General features: G+C 41.4%; 1 protein-coding gene across 2 annotated transcripts in view; it reads left to right on the top strand.

Annotated features, from left to right (window-relative positions):
* Nucleotides 1-14,544, top strand: part of insyn1 (inhibitory synaptic factor 1) — a 206,010-nt gene extending 191,466 nt beyond the window's left edge. For both annotated transcript variants that reach the window (XM_034186715.1, XM_034186708.1), the window contains exon 3: nucleotides 13,386-14,544. In XM_034186715.1, the coding sequence (XP_034042606.1) occupies nucleotides 13,386-14,210 (825 nt within the window). In that variant the 3' untranslated portion in view covers nucleotides 14,211-14,544. The remainder of the gene's footprint in view (nucleotides 1-13,385) is intronic.
* Nucleotides 14,545-17,070: the final 2,526 nt, after the last annotated feature.

Raw genomic sequence — 17,070 nt, 5'->3', positions numbered from 1 at the left:
AAAGGTTCTCAGTGGTGCTACAAAAATGTGCCACCATCTGCTCACAGGTTTTGACAGTTTTTTTTTTGTTTTTTTTTGTCAAGCACTTTTATCCTTATGGCACAATGTTGTAGTCATGTCAATAAACCTCAAGTTTGTCTCCAGTCCAAGTTCTGAACGTGAGCACTTCACATTTGCTGTGGCAAAATACAATACCTACTTCTGACCAGTAGGTACCATTAATTTATCACCACTTCAGCTTTACTCATACACACGGGCTCTCACAAAACTTCAGAATTCAACACTTCCAAATGAGATCCCATTTGAATTATATTATTAAATCCATCACTGCAGTAGCTTCAATAGATTCTATTGGATGAAATACCAGTTACTGTGAAGAAAGTTGTCAGGGGAGGCTTTGAAAGTAAATTAAAAACTAACCTGAAACCCTCAGCACTTACATCCATGTTCATACTATACATTACTGTTTAACTGCCTTGCAAATGGAGTCTTTTCAGTCACAAGGATCTGCCATTACTGCTCCATAAACTTTGCAGAGTGATAGCATCATAAAGTGTGGGGGATGCACAGTCTGACTCGAGAGGTTTTGTAGAGCTCCAAGCATTTTTTTAAGCACTCTTGTGCATAACATTTAGAGGAAACAAAAGAAGTGACAACTCAAAACATGTCTTAATTACTAATCACACTAGGAAATGAAATTATACCAGCTGGCTGACTTTGATGGAATCACACCAGTTGTACGGAGCTCTTCATTTAATTGAAACGTTCCCATTAAGGTTCCACACACTCGCAGTCCAACTATCCAGGTCTTTAAAGGCACCCAATCACTTTCCACTATGTGTATCATCTCCTGGTAACATCTCCTGCTATTAACTTATTTTGGCTGAATACAGATGTTTTCCACCGGAATCACCCTGAGCATTGTGGGCATTGTATATCTTAGTCATCTGTTTTACATACTGTGTGATGCTATGTGTTCATAAACACAATCCACCTGTGTCTGTTTACTATTACAAGATCACGAGTGGTGGTACAGTGTTGCACATATGCGACAACTTGCAAACAAGAAGGAAGAGGAATACTTGTGGTTGTAAAACACAGATCTATAAAAAGCAGAAAAGTCTGTTAACAAGTGTTAAGAAATGACAGAAAGCATTTGATTCCAAGAGGGATTAAAGGAGTAGCACTTGGAGGGCAATATGAATGTTGATGTGGAATGAAGCAGTTAACCCATGGAAAGGAGAGATCTGAGTGCTGTGGACCAGCATTTAACTTGTTCCCTCCTCCATTGAAAGATAAGGATCTCCGGTGCTGGATAAAGGTGCTGAATTAGAAAAATCCACTGAAACGTCCCTATGTCTGTTCTTTTTATTTTATGGAGAAAAGCCCACACCACTGGATCTTTACCCAGAGAAATGGTTGGGCTACAACTCTCCATTGAAGAAGCCACGGCGGATTCTAGTGAGACAAACGGGTAAGCTGTGTTTGTAGCATTAGTTGCTATCTAATTTACTCATTTTCTGGCGTTTGATACAACCAACCACTGCATGAAATAATACATACATTAACATTACGTAATCTTGGCATTATGGTGGTACTACTTACTCGGATCGTATTTTAACTTGATTCAAGGATATTGATAGGCTTCAGCACTTTTATAGTTCCTTATAGCTAAACCGTCCACACAAAGTAGTTAACAATATCGGCATACATAAAATCGAGGGCCACTTTTTCATGTCATCTTCCCACTCTCATTCCCTTTGAGCTTTTCAAAAAGGTTTTTGTTTCTACCCATGTAATGACTTACATTTTTCTGTATTGAAAACGCCATTAAGACAAAACGAAAATGCCTCTGTTGGAAAAGTGGCCGGGGCTGAATAAGGTGAATACACCCGTCACACATAGTCAGAATCACGCAAAGTGGCATCAGACTTATGAATCAGCGCTCATCCGAAAGTGTTGGATTTCAATTCCAAAACGCTCTGACAGCCATCTGCGGAAGTCCACACAGTTGGTCAAAATTGGCCGGCGGCCCCAAGTGTGACATACATGTTCAAAACTCTCCGTGTGTGGTCAAGATGTGACACCTATCCAATGGCGGTCCATGTGTTATTTGAGGACCATCTGACAGCAATTTACATATTCCGATGGCGGCAAAATGGGATCTGATGATTTGAGTGCATACGAGGGAACCGCGAGATAGATCTGGCACTGAAAACCCTGCTGGTATGACCTGTGCCACATCTAATAATGTCCACCCTCCCGGAGCACAAGGAACTATTGAAATGTATGTGGCACGCTTCATCACAATAATAATTATGAATTATTATCATGTACAGAGAATGTGAACAGCGGCTATCAAACTGAAACCTCTGTGCTCATGCCGCCACAAATCTGAACAGGCTGTTATATCCACAATAGACCTTACAGTACAGATATTTGTCCATTCCTTCCCATGGGCAACGTAAATGATGTGAACTATTGTCTCCATCATAACACAGGCAGCTGCATCTCTCTGTCATGCTCAGTAACGCGTCATTGTACGTGTCAGGCTCGGAGCTGAACAGATCTCACGCTGTAATAAATGTTCACCTTCTAACTCTGGAGGAGATATAACATGGAACTTGTGGCAGGTAATTACACCATTAATAAACATGAATCTTACCTCCAGTAGTGGTCCAGGAGTGTTTCACAGCGCAAACGTGGACATGAAGCCGGGACGCAGCCTGTGTTTAGAATCCTCTCACCCAAAAGAAAAAAATTAAGTCCATGTGATAATCCAACCATCACGGTGTCCAGAGTTGCATTGTGCTCCTGAAGTGGGCAAACAAGAAAAAAAGAGAGTTCCCTGGAAAGGCGCTCCATCTGAGGGACTGCATGGCCAAATGCCCGCAAACTTTGAGTGAAGCTGTCCAGTGGCAGGTGCGTGCGCAAACTTAGTGGCCCATGCAGCGTTATGCATACACACACACACACACACACACACACACACACACACACACACACACACACACACACACACACACACACACACACACACACACACACACGGCTGAGTCAGTGCATGTGCACCCATGGGTGATGGGGGCATTAATAATGAACTTTGCAGACATCAGCTGACAAACTCATTTTGGTGGATGGGAAAAGGACTTTTGTTGGACATAAACCTGTGACTGTGGACAGTGGCAAGGCTAGCCACATTGCCACACAACACTTCCTGTTTCTTGAACAAGACTCTTTCACAATAAGAACACTGGACAAACGGATGATGTCACAAGTCAGATACTGAAGAGGAGAAAAACATCATGAAAACTCATTATTTTTTTTACTTTTTACAATATTCTGGGGGTCACAGAATTAATTTATTTTAGGTGGCCATTTAATAAACTTTAATTTAATAAAATAATTTAATTTTGGGTGGGCATTTAACCAACTTTCTACAGAAAAGGTGGTGGGCTGATGCTCGGCCGTGGGCCCTCAGATGCCTGAATTATGGTACTTCACCAATCTTAGAATAATGTCTGAACTTCAGCACATCATCTTTCCACATTTTCTGTTTCAAATGCATTGTAACCCTTTGCTAATGGTTTGTTTCTGGTTGTGTTCATTCAACCTCTGTACCAAAAGGAATCTGGTTGCCTGGATCACTCCATGACTCCTTCATCGCACATTCTCTAAGAGGAGAAAAAAAAGGAGAGCTTTAATGTTCATTGTTGCAGCATTCAAGTGCTGCTTTGTGACCTAGAAAGATTCAACAAAGCCTTCAAGCTGAGACAGTCATCAAGCTAAATTAGCCTACATGAGGAGACAGGCACCGGACTTGCCAGCGGTGGAAGCTGGTGCGTCTTCTTAACAATCAGGAATGTGTTGTAAAATGGAAAATGAGCAGAGACACAAAACACTGCATAGGTAAATGAACATTCAGGCAAGATTTTGCCACAAGAAACACTAGTTTTGCAACAACTTCACCCTACTTTTTCACAACAGTCTTTTTACTGAAACAAGAAAAAGTGATGTCTTCTTCATACCTCATTCACTGACTGACAGAAATACATGCTTAGTGTTCATATTTGATTCTTTTTATGAAGATGCACCTTACATGCCGGTGTACATACAGACCATGCACTTACTGTAGCAGTTAAATATATATATTGATGCACCTTTCTGAACTATCCAGCAGGTGTCACTGTGCAGCAGGTGGCAACACAGCACATAATGGTCTCCTTTTCATGCAGACCCAGGAACAATGTTTAAAAGATGTTTCAAAAGATTCAAAATTAACTGAGTGTAAACTAATGTGGCAGGAAACAATGGCAAGATGAAAACCTAGAATGTAAGGGCCCCTTCACACATAGTATGATTAAGCACAAATCTGAGCAGCTCACGGTGGAACAGCTCGTATGAGTGAACAACAAAAACAATGAGCCGATGGGCAGGCATGCACGATTCCGCTGCGACGGTGTCGTGTGAGCAGGAAAACAGTGTGAGCAGCTGGGACAATGTGCACCACATCGCGCCACTGATATGGAGGAAAATAAAATAAAAAACAGCTGTATAATTAGTGAATGTCACTGGGTTGATATAAATAATACATAAAAGGGGATGCAATACAGAACCCTGTGATAAAAAAAAAAAAATACTGCTTATGGGATTTGAACCTATAAGCTCTTTACCAGACAGAAAGTTTACCACTGTGCTATCATCGCTGGCCTGTAATCAGAATGAAAAAATGCCTGAAATCAACAAGTACACGAAGGAGGTGCGCTGAGTGCGCCCACTGCAGTCTGGCGCACAGGCAAAAGATGTTTGATATATTTCCATGTGAGGACAGCAGGCAGAGACATGCGCCTCACGGAGTAATGTTGTAAGTTCATGTCCTTCCAAACATGGAATGTTCTCAAGCTGGGACATCCAGGAGCAGAGATCTTTACAGCCGTGGCTGTGGGCAGACACGCATCCCCTTGTCCGTTCAGCGCCCAGACCAACGTGTCACTCTGTGTTGTTATGTAATTGCATATGTAGGTATTGTCATAATTATATAATTGTCCTGGCGGTGGTTTCTGTGTTTTTAATGTGTGCATTGACCTGTCATCCAGCTGTCAGTGTGCTGTGATCAGCTGACAGGCATCTCTCCGTGCTGTGTGCGATCAGACCTGGCTGTCTGGCCCCCATGTGATTTGATCTGTACATCCATCCATCCATCCATCCATTTTCTTCCACTTATCCTACGTCGGGTCGCGGGGGCAGTAGCACAAGCAAAGCTGCCCAGACCTCCCGATCCACACACACCTCCCCCAGCTCCTCCGGGGAACCCCAAGGCGTTCCCAAGCCAGCTGAGAGACGTAGGCCCTCCAGCGTGATCTGGGTCTTCCCCGGGGCCTCCTCCCGATGGGACGTGCCCGGAACACCTCTCCAGCAAGGCGTCCAGGGGGCATCCGGAAAAGATGCCCGAGCCACCTCAGCTGGCTCCTTTCGACGTAGAGGAGCAGCGGCTCAACTCCGAGCTCCTCCCGAGTACATACATATAAGCATTTTATGCCAAGTGTGCTCCCTGTCCCCCCAACACATCTGGTGTGCCAGGGGTAGCACACTTGCATAAAATGCAAGACACATGCGCACGTGTGGCTTTTTGCAACTCCACACTTATGGGGGCACTTAGACAAATTTCACATCCAGCTCAACAGTGATAGCCAGGTTGGACTACTGTAACGCACTCCTCATCGGGATCCCTGGCAGGAGCATTCAAAAGCTCCAGTATGTCCAGAACAGTGCTGCCAGTGTCCTGGTGAGGGTGCGGAAACATGAGCACATCACCCCCATCCTTCACACCCTCCACTGGCTCCCCATTCACTTCCGTATAGAGTACAAGATCCTTCTGCACACCCACCACTGTCTCCATGGTGATGCCCCCACCTACCTCACTGACCTCCTCACTCCACATACCTCGGGCAGAACCCGGTCAGGCCAACGGCACCGTCTGCTCCCGCCCAGGACATGGCTCAAGACCATGGGGGACCGGGCCTTCGAGGCTGCTGCTCCCCGCCTGTGGAACGCCCTCCCAGACCACCTCAGGGCCCCACAGATGGTGGATGCTTTTAAGAAAGGATTAATAACCTTCCTTTTTAGAAACGCTTACAGCTAGTTTTTAACTAATGAATGTATGATGTATTGTAATTTTATCTTATCTCTTTTATTGCTGTTTTATGTGCACTTTGAGATTTGCATTCAAATATAAAGTGCGGTACAAATAAAATGTATTATTATTATTATTAGTCTGCTGACTGTTTTTGTGATGATAGTGCCACACGTTTTCTAAGTACCAAATGAGCTGTGTTAGATGTTCTTGTGTGTCAGCTGGAATTGGGCTGACCCCTGCTGCGAGATGGTTCGATGGGCTCTCACAGCGCACACTCTGTCTTTCAGCCACTGGTGTGCACAAATACTTGTAGCAACAGGTGTACGAGCTGTTGGAGGCAGCTACGTGTTCACATGTATTGCATAAGATTCCTGCTTCATGCGCACTTCATGCATAATTCGATCACATTCACACGATGTGTGAAGGGGCCCTAAGATGTGCTGGGAGAACAAAGAATTAAAGGAATAATATCTTTTCACGATCTAACTTATTTAAAGATTCTGTAAGAATTGAACTTTTTTCAGTTTGTCACTTATTTATTTAAGATAGGAATGACACTTTGTTCAGACTTTATGCACATTCCTGTACAGCAGGTGGTGGGTGGTATGCATGTAATGTCAGTTGCAATCTGGCAGTAAACTACAAGAAGGAGAATTTGAAATGAACCACTTGTGTACCGATGAGGTCTTTTTGCACCAGCATCCCTCGCCACACGTTCTATTTTAAAAATTTTTACTTTCCCATTCGGCTTTGTATTTCAACCTGTATTGTGACACTTACTTTTTTCTATTTACTTCAGAACTAGGTACAAAAGGATATTTCAAAGGCTTCAATTTTTTTTTGAAGCCTTTAACTTGTACTTTTTAACTTGTACTTTATTTTCCTCTTTCTGTTGAAAATTTCACCTCGAATTCGACCACATACTGGGCATCCTATTTCTGCCATTGTTGGCTAGTTTAATTCTGCTCAATAGCTGATGCTAACATGAGGTGCAGCGCAAACAAATAAGGGATACTAGTACATTGGCAAAACAGCATTGCTTCTGAGATTAATCTGATTCGCAAAAGTTCTCCATAAATGAATCAGTCCATTATTCATCATTTCATGCTCCTTTTAAATTTTGAGATACCAGATGACAGCATTTATTGTTTTTGAGCTATTGTCCACACAAGCTGACTGGTATGGACTAATTCAACACTCAGCAGCATTTTTGCTGCTACCAGCACAGGCAGTAAATTGAGTAATTAAGTAAACAAAGCTAATTGTTGCCATACAGCTTCCAGCAAAATAATAATGCAGGTTATGCTGGTAAATATGAGAAAATCAGATGCTTCCAGACAGCCTGCCAGTACAAAACAAATGTCCATGTACTCATACGATGTACAACCGCCACATCGTTCACACTCCAGTCAGTGTTGTGCATGCAGACACACACAGCTGCAGCCATTATTGTAAAACCATTAATTAAATGACAGTGGTGGCCTCAGGCATGTTTTTTTTTTTTGTTTTTTTTTTGGCAGGTGGGAGTATGATTATTTAATGATGGAGTGACAGAACTTAAAATAAACCTGCAATTATACACTTTAAAATTGTGGCTGACAGAGGCCACAATGCTTCCAAATTATGACAACATGAGCAAATGCAGAAAAAAAATACCTGCATCAATTCAGAAAGTAGTTGCACTCCTGAAAAAAGAGTTTGCAAACCCAAAGAACACAAAAAATAACATGCAGCACATGCAACAATTTCATTTGATAATACATCTGCTGCAAATTCACACATGCTGCAGTAGACATGGGCCGATAACCAGTTTCACGGTATACTGCGGTATGAAAAAGCCACAGTATCAAAACCAGTAAAATTTTCTATTATACCGTCCCTATGGTATGAGCAGGTTATGATCATTCTTGACAGGCAGAGCGGAGGCGGCCGTCACCGCCCTTCACCCTGGTGCGCACTTCTGTCTCTGTTTAAAAAAAGGCAGCTAACGTTAGTTAGCTCTGCATCATGGCTGAAAGAGGCGAAGCCTGCACAGAACTTTTCCCTCCGTCTAAAAGGACCAAGTCGGCTGTATGAGATTACTTCTGTAACAAGGCAGACTCCAGTGAATTGGAGGAAGGAGGTTGTCCAACATTTTTTCATTTTATTTTCCCCGGAACAGCCATTCAAACCAAAAACGGTGGCAACAAGGCACCTGTGTTGGACTCAGAGCAATTCAAGATACCCGCAAAGGATTACATGGAAGGAGTAAACTTTATCCCATCTTTGAAACCACTGAAGTACAAGCGGTGGACTCAAGTTGTGCTTGTGGTCAACCAAATTTCTCCCACAACAAGAAGGATGTTACATGTCAAGAAGGACAATTACATCTTATTCAAAGCACTTTGCTGGTGAAGCTGGGTCAAGTATTGAGCATCCAGAGTTCCGGACATTATTCCAGCCACGTTTCTCCCTAAGCAAGTAAGTCATGTTTCCCACGGGGCAGATGCTACATGTCTAAAAGAGAGACGATCATTTTGGTATTTTCTCTAACGTTATCAGTGGTATAGTGTTTGTAGCAGTAGACATCGTGTGAATTAGTGCGCCTCAATCACGTGTGCTTCATATGCAAATAGCCATAATGTTGTTAAAAGCACATTATAAAGCTATACATATTACTGTGAAAATGTGAAACTGCGGTATTTTTGCCCATGGTTATCATACCGTCTAAATCTCATACTGGCCCATGCCTATGCTGCATGTTCCTTATGTTTGAGTTCTGCGTTTACAGACATTTTCATTTTCATGATGACGGAGGCAACGTTTTTTGTTTGTTTGTATTTGTATGTAGTAGTATTGTGTAAATTTGGAAGTAAAAATTGCATATAATGGATTCAGGTGGACAAGTATTATATGTAGCGTTAAATCCGTTATATATTTAAAATGGACAAAAGCCATTATATGTATGTAATGGATTAGTTACAGTTAGGAGGTGCTGAACGATCCTTGGGGAATCCCCAGCACCAATTAGCCTTATGTATTTCCTACGCCTGACCTTGAATCAGGACCTGCCTCGTGTAATGACCGGGTCAAAACTTTATCTGAAAAGAAAAAAAAAAAAAAAAAAAAAAAACTCCTGCTTTAAATAACTGGACATTTTGTATATTTAACCCTCTGGGGTCAAGGGCATTTTTTGGACAGTTCACTCGCCTGGCATAAATGTTTTATTATTGCTGTTAACAGCTCTCCCTGCATCCCACAATCAAGTTTTATGTCTCTTTTTTTTCAGGACAACCTGTGCTTTCATAATATATGTTTTTGTTGTGTTTTATAAGTGTAATAAAGGTTTACAATCAAAAATAGGTAAGGAAAAAATAAAGCGAAAAATAATTTTCCACACACATTTATTCAAAACACACAGCAAACTATAATAAACAACTGTTTTGACATGTTATAAAGGTAATTTGAGGTCTTGTTTGAAAGGCTGTAGAACAAAAAGGTTCAAACAATAAACACAAATGCACATTTTGAACAATATATACAAAATGGTCTATGTGTTTTGTTGTCCATTGATATGGTAAACAGTGCTTTACGCAGAGAAAGCAACAGAGTTATCCAGTAACATTCACATGCAAACTAGTGGAGCAATCCTGATAGTTACACACTCGAGCACATGAGATTGTCATCTGAGGCTCTCCGTGTGCTCCTGCTGTCACTGATCGCTGTGCGTAATGGCGCAGGGCGCACTGAGTATGTACTAATAGTATGTACTCATTGGAGCACCCAGGGGGTTATTCAGACAGGCCAACTAGTAACATATCACTCCTGAAAATGATCTTTGGCTTTTCACATGAGGCAAATCTGCCCTATGATTGGATTTTGGAAAACCATGTGACGGTGAACCAATTCCGATTGGACACTCACATTGCGCACGTCATTACACAGCTTCTATGAGGAGTACAAAGATGGCCAATGGCTGGCTTGAAAGTTTGCAGAGTTAACTTTTCAGCAAAAAAAAAAAAAAAAGAAGTTTCTATCTCATATCATTCAAAAGTTATTTATAATTTAGTAAAGCTTGGTCGGCCCCAGAGGGTTAAAAGTTTACATTTGGTTGAGTCCACTATGGAGTGGTACCTTAAAATCCTAAAACCTGATTTATGCTTCTGTAACTCTCTTGCCATGCAGTGATGTTGATGTGCACGTGACCCTTTTAAAGTTCTCTGTCACGTCTTTATGCAATTTTCCACAGGAAGAGTGGCTTTTTCTGAATTAATTTGTTCCTCAGCAAGCTCCACTTCTTTATAAAATCATCAACCTCAAAACCAATGGTATGGTATGTACTATTTCTCTCCATGAGTTGCGGGTCATTTGAGCATCTTTTTCTGACTCTGTGTTGTGAAGTTGGTCACATTTGACAACTTTTCTGCCAAACGTATTTGATCCATGATTGAAATGTAATCGCACTGCAAAAACGTTTAAAATATGATGGGAGAGGAAGGAATGAAATCAGAAAAGTTAGAAATCACAGCCCTTTGTGGTGTCCATCGTTTAGCAGGCTCCGGAGAGGCTTCACAGCCACGCAGAGGGCTGTGATCTAAAGTGGTTTTGTTTGTCACACCCAAGGATATGCGTGAGACTTAACACCATATTACAGTGCAGGTAACAAGCAGCATTTTATTCATAATCACCAGCCTTGTGAATACTTATGTACATGTGATTTCTTAGGGTTTTTTTTTATTATTATTATTTGTAAATTTGCATCAAAACAAAAAAAAAACCTTTTTCATGTTGTCATTGTGGAGTGTTGTGAGTAGAATTTTGGAATGAGGCTGTAACACAGCAAAATGTGAAGTGCTGTGAGCAGCTATATCACTGTCTTATGTTTATAAAGTCCAAGCAGCAAGGTGTCTTCTCATAGTTTTTAATTAATTACACAGACGATGAATTCTCATGTTAATTCTTCACAACAAAATTAGATTATGCAGTAAACACATTTTATAGAAAGCAAACACTGCAAATATTTACAGGCAGAAAAATAATGTATCGTGTTGAACAATTCTTACACTTTCTCCTTGAATTCTGCACAGATATTTTGCAGGCACAGTTGTGTTTTAAGAAAAATACTTTTGGAATTTAAAACATGACCTTTAATTGCCGAATGGCTTGGGGAAAATGTATTATTTACAAGCTACACAAGTGTTTTCATTCTCCAATAAATTCTTCTGGAGAGCAGTGTGTACAGATTAAAAGTGCTAAAATTTCAATTATTTAGAGCTTATGTTTGAGGTGTTGTCAGCAAACTGGTGGTGATTTAAGCTGAAATGCTTTTTATTCATCACTCTTCATGAAAAACTGGCTACGGTAAGTCCAGTAATCATTCCTGAGCTTTGACACTGATGAGGGAGGGACGGCATCTTGTGCCTCTGCAATGGAAATCATCTCCTACCGCGATTACTGCCAGCGTGAGCAGAACTGGTAATCAGGTGACAAAAAAAAGCAACACAGGTTAATTTTGAGGTGCCAATAAATTATAGTCTTTCACATTGCAATCAGTGGATTTTATTTCAATTTACATCAAATAGACATATTAAAATATTTGCAAAATATGGCCTGGATTAACACTACATTATTGACACTACATTAAGTTAAATCCCCTTATGACTTCATACAACAACTGACTATGGAGTTACAGTCTTGTGCAGTTTATATATATATATATATATATATATATATATATATATATATATATATATATATATATATATATATATATATGATGCTCTGGCAAACTTTAGTAGAATAGATGCCTATAACTCCTTCAGCGTTCTGGGTGTCAGTGGCTGACTTCTTCTCTTTTTGAAAACTGCCTATGCCAGGCAGATTTACTATACAGTACCATACTGTTAGTATTATTGAATAACTGATGTAAATGAAGTCCAAGACATATTCAGGGACTTGGAAATGTTCATGTATCCATTCTTGACTGAAGCATGTGAAAGTGAGTTGTGTTATACTAAAGGGTGACCATTTTGGCTTTGATATTTTTAGTTAATTTAGAACCGGTTAGAAAGATCTGTTTTCACTGCGATTGTAAAGGACAGAATTTTTAGATGTTTAAAAACCGGAATGCTTTTTGAAAAATTTTGTTGAATAGAGAACTGAAATGTGTAGAAGCCCAAGAGATCCCAAACTTCCAGAAGAAAAACAGGAAGGAGTCAGCTGTGACAAGAAAGATGACTAACACAGAGGACGAGCATGAACTCATGACTGAGAGGGAACGCTGTACCTGTCCACTGCACTGAGAAAGAAAACGACAGTTCCACATTTATCACAGTGGAGCCGTATTGTAGGTGCTTGTCTTTTTATAGAGGCAGGATTTAGAACGCTTCTAATTTCAATTTTTAGTGCCTGGTCGAGATTCTACAGAAGTTCCATCAAGTCACTGCAAACAAAGGTTCTATTGCAAGCTACATGTGCATTTGTCCATGTGTGCATACATAAGCATGGCTGTTAGCTAAAGCATAGCCTCACTGTGATTTGTAGTCGCAGCACAACACATGAAATTAAATGAACAAATTTTGCACGTTTCTATGCAACAACACCTATAATAGTAAGTCCCTTTGGCTGCTTTTTTATTTTAACTCAGGGTTGTCACAGCAAATCTGAAGTGGATCTGCATGTTGATTTGGCACGTTTTACGCTGGATGCCCTTCCTGACCAACTCCACATTGCATGGAGAAATGTGGCAGGGGTGGGTAAATGGTAAATGGACTGCATTTATATAGCGCTTTCCATCTGCATCAGATGCTCAAAGCACTTTACAGTAACTAGGGCAGGGGTGCCCAAGTTTGGTCCTCGAGATCTACCTTCCCGACACTCTTAGTTGTCTCTCTGTTCTAACACACCTGAATCCAATGAAAGTCTTGCTAGCAGGTTTTTAATGAGCCTTTCACTGGATTCAGGTGTGTTGGAGCAGGGAGACAACTAAGAGTGTCAGGAAGGTAGATCTCGAGGACTGAACTTGGGCACCCCTGAACTAGGGGATTAAGGACCTTGCCCAAGGGCCCTTAGTGATTTTCCGGTCAGGCTGAGATTATTGTTATTGTTGCGTCTGTTGTCGTTGTTGCATAAAACCATCCAATTGTTTGAAGTTGTTTATTTTAACTTAATTTTATTGTGTTGTTCATGAACAAAGTCAAAGATATTCTATCTAAATTGCACACTGAATGACTGTGCATTTACACAATGTATTCTTGCTTTTGTTTTGCAGGTGGTGGGTCAAATTGACAAACTTACATCAGACTTTGACTTTGACCTGGAGCCAGATGACTGGACAGTGGCCACAGCCAGCAGCACGTCCAGCAGTGAGCGGGGTCTGGGAGAGGCTTTCAGGCTGGACTTCCTCAATCCAGACGTGCTTTCTGACAGCTGGGAGTTCTGCAGCTACCTGGAGGCCACAGGTGCCTCGGCACGTAGACACGGTGAAAATCCTGGAGACCTACGACAGGACCTGGGCCGGGGAACCATCCCCACACAGACGCAGACACCCACCCTGCCCCCCGCCACTGCCTCCGTCTACTCCCAGATGAATGGAGGTCTGCCCATACCCAATGGGCCCCGCATAATTACGCCAGACTCATCCAGTGAGGAGGCCAGCAGCTCTACGCACAGCCACAAGACTTCCCGCACATCAGGCACAAGAGAAAGGGTGCGTTTCAGTGATAAAATCCTCTACCACGCCTTGTGCTGCGATGACGATGACGACGAGGAAGAGGAACCAGAGGAGCTACAAGATGACAAAAGTGGCTGTGCGACGCCGGACAGTGACAGCGAGCCCAGTCTCCTCACCAGCTCGGTGCCCCCCAAATGTTCTTCCTCTGAGCACCCGCTGCTCCACAAGTTTCTGGACCGCTCTTATGTCTCCTCACCAGTGAAGGTGACAACGGGAGCTCACACGCTACCCAGAAAAGGTCTCCTAAACCCCAGCTGCCGCAAAAAACTCTTACGAAATAGCAGCACACAAACTGTCTCTGACAAGAGCACCCAAACTGTACTACCCTATATTCCAACCAAACAGAAAACAAAGGAGCCCTGAGGAAGTCCCGAGTTTACCATCACAAACATGAAAAGTACTGTGCATTATTTAATATTAAATAGTTCATAGATTAATATACAAATAAATTACTAAATAAATAAATGATATATGGGAAATCACTCGACTACCTAATGTCATTTTGAGGCTCAGGGAAAATACAATGAAATGAAGCAAAGATATTATAGGTGGATTTAAAGGTGCCTGTTCTCACGTTAAAATGTACATCGAATGAATTCCCTGTGTACAGTTGTTTGAAACGAGTACAAAAGCAGTGGTGGGCACAGTGCAGCTAATTAGCAAAGCAAACGTTTTCGCAAGCAATTTATCTTTTCTGTTAATGTCAAAAACCATAACCGGATCAGTTACCTTCCACGAAATTTAGTTCTGCTATCTTTAAGTCAGCCATGTTTTTGAATTTTGTCACATGTCAAAACTCATAGTCAAAAAAACATTTGTAAGCATTAAAAATCATATGCTTGTTCCTGTTGGAGCATGTATACTAATCCAAAAAGTGAAATTTGCACATCACATGAAGGCAACAATGGAGAAAAATGTAGTTCAAAATGGGGATTTAAAGGAAAGGCATTACGGAAACAGACAAAGGCAGGTTGGCCTCAACTAAATGTTTGTTTTGAGATACTGAGTTTCATATCTGAACCCTTCATTTCTTATTATATTTTATTTGTTTAATACTTTATGTATTATGAATAAACTGTATGTTGAATGGAAACCACTGTTTAATTTCATTTGTTCACTTAATTATCCATGTACATCTTGATCATACTTTGATCTTGGCACCTTTTTGGGACATGCTGCTACATTTATGCTGTGTTTACACATAACAGCGACAAGTCACGAATGCCAAGAAGTATACATTCTTGGCCACTGATCACGAATGTGATGATTCGGGGCAGAGGCTTCAAGTGTCCTCGGGAACTGTTGCAACCTGTTACCATGTGTTGCGATTAATGGCACGTGTTCTTGGAGAATTATCAAGAGCCATTACGCACGTTCAAGAATGATGTTCCGTGCTATTGCGAGTAACAGCGCATTAAGTTCTGTCACATTATGAATGAGGCGAATTGTGTCCACACACAACAGCATATTCATCCATCAGCTGCTGAACAATTCAGATCGCTCCAGTTTGCTCCTCAAAATCCACAGCAGAAGAACTTTGTGACTGCATGCTTAGTTGGGCTATGTACCATGGAGTGATGCAGAGAGGAGGAGGAGACAGAGAGAGCCAGATGTGTGGCTCCATGCGGCTCTCGTCTCACTCATTTTCCCAAACATCAGGCACAGCAGCAGGTGGAACACCTGCAGGAGCGCACTGATGAACACTGGAACGAAACTTTTAGCCGACTTGGTGTCACTGTCCTTCTTCAGCATACTGCAGCAATGAAACTGAATGCGGCGCAGCAGGGTTTAATTGTGCGCACGTCAGAGAAGAACACTGTCACGCTCTATTAAGGATCGCAACTAATCAAGACAGATCAACATGTTCAGTTGCAACCTCCACAACATGAGGCAAAATGAGGGTGGTGCGTGACATTCATGGAAGATTTTTCGACTGCCAAAAACATGCTCCACGAAAAGCACAAATATCACGCACCAACACGCACTATTAAGAAACCTAGTCAAATGCGTTAAATCACATTAAGAATGTCAGAAATGTGCCAAGAATGACAGAAATATGACATTCATAACGCGTCTTGCCTATGTGTAAATGCACCATAAATTTTCAGCACTTTAGGATCATTTTTCAGGCTTCTAGGGCCAATAAATAATAATAATAAGCCAAAGCTAAAGTCAAAGTTAGCTGTTAGCAGTAGCTTCAGCTAAATATTTTACCTGCTTATCAGTTATCACAGCTAACTTGTCAGTTAGCAAATTAGCGATTGTTGATGTGAACTTTTAAGTTAGCTGTGCCCACCACTGGACAAAATAATTTTTTTTATGATTATTTTCAATGTGAAATGTGAAGAAGATGATCCCTCATCACACAAAGCATAAGCCGCTCAAAAAAGAGGGGGAAAAAACAAAGCTTGTTGCCATAATGTGGATACAAAACAGCACATTCTGTACGCTGAATCTGTATAAACATTGTCTTTTTCATGTTCCAGTTATTTCAAATGTCAGAGGGATTATTGCTTTCGGGGGGGAATTGTATCTAGATGCACATGTCAAGCCTCTTCCTCTCTTTGATGTCAACAAACAACTTTGAGTGAACAGCCGGAACGCAACACGATTTACCTGCCACTGATTTTATAAATCATTTCAATATAATGTTTTGTTGCTCACTGCAGAGGCCAAAGCATGAGAGCGGAAGCCAGAAAAGCACACGTCTAAAGTCAGGTCCATATTGGTCCATATTCTGACATTTCCAATTTTTTTCTCCTCCACCGCACCAGGAAGTGATGGTGTTCGGCTTAGTGCTTGAACTAAATAGCAGTACACAAAAAAAGTGTTAAAGGTTTTGTCTCTCCATTCAGTTGCCCAGTGGGGAATTGAACTCAGCAGAAGAGCGTTTTTATTCACAGGGCAGACGCCAATAGCCCCGTCTGATCGATATGTTAGAGGGAGGTTGCAGTGAGACCTCGCTCTGCTGAGCATGCATGCAATTCTCCTGGGATCCATGAACAAAATCTCACAGTCAGAACTATTTACTTGCACTGAGTGAAAATTAGAATTGTGGCTTTAACAAACTGACATTTTCCAAAAAAAAAAAAAAAGTGTGAGAGCTGAGTGAGAGTGTCCATTTTCAAAGATTCTTACAGAGCGATGATCTACCCCAGGGAAAGGCTTTCTGTGCTCACTTCCCTCGTTCTAAAAATGAAAATGCCACAGAAAACATCACTGG

This window comes from Thalassophryne amazonica, chromosome 2 (assembly GCF_902500255.1).
Source record: "Thalassophryne amazonica chromosome 2, fThaAma1.1, whole genome shotgun sequence".
Taxonomy (NCBI): Eukaryota; Metazoa; Chordata; class Actinopteri; order Batrachoidiformes; family Batrachoididae; genus Thalassophryne; species Thalassophryne amazonica.
This window is presented reverse-complemented; position numbering and strand designations above follow the sequence as displayed.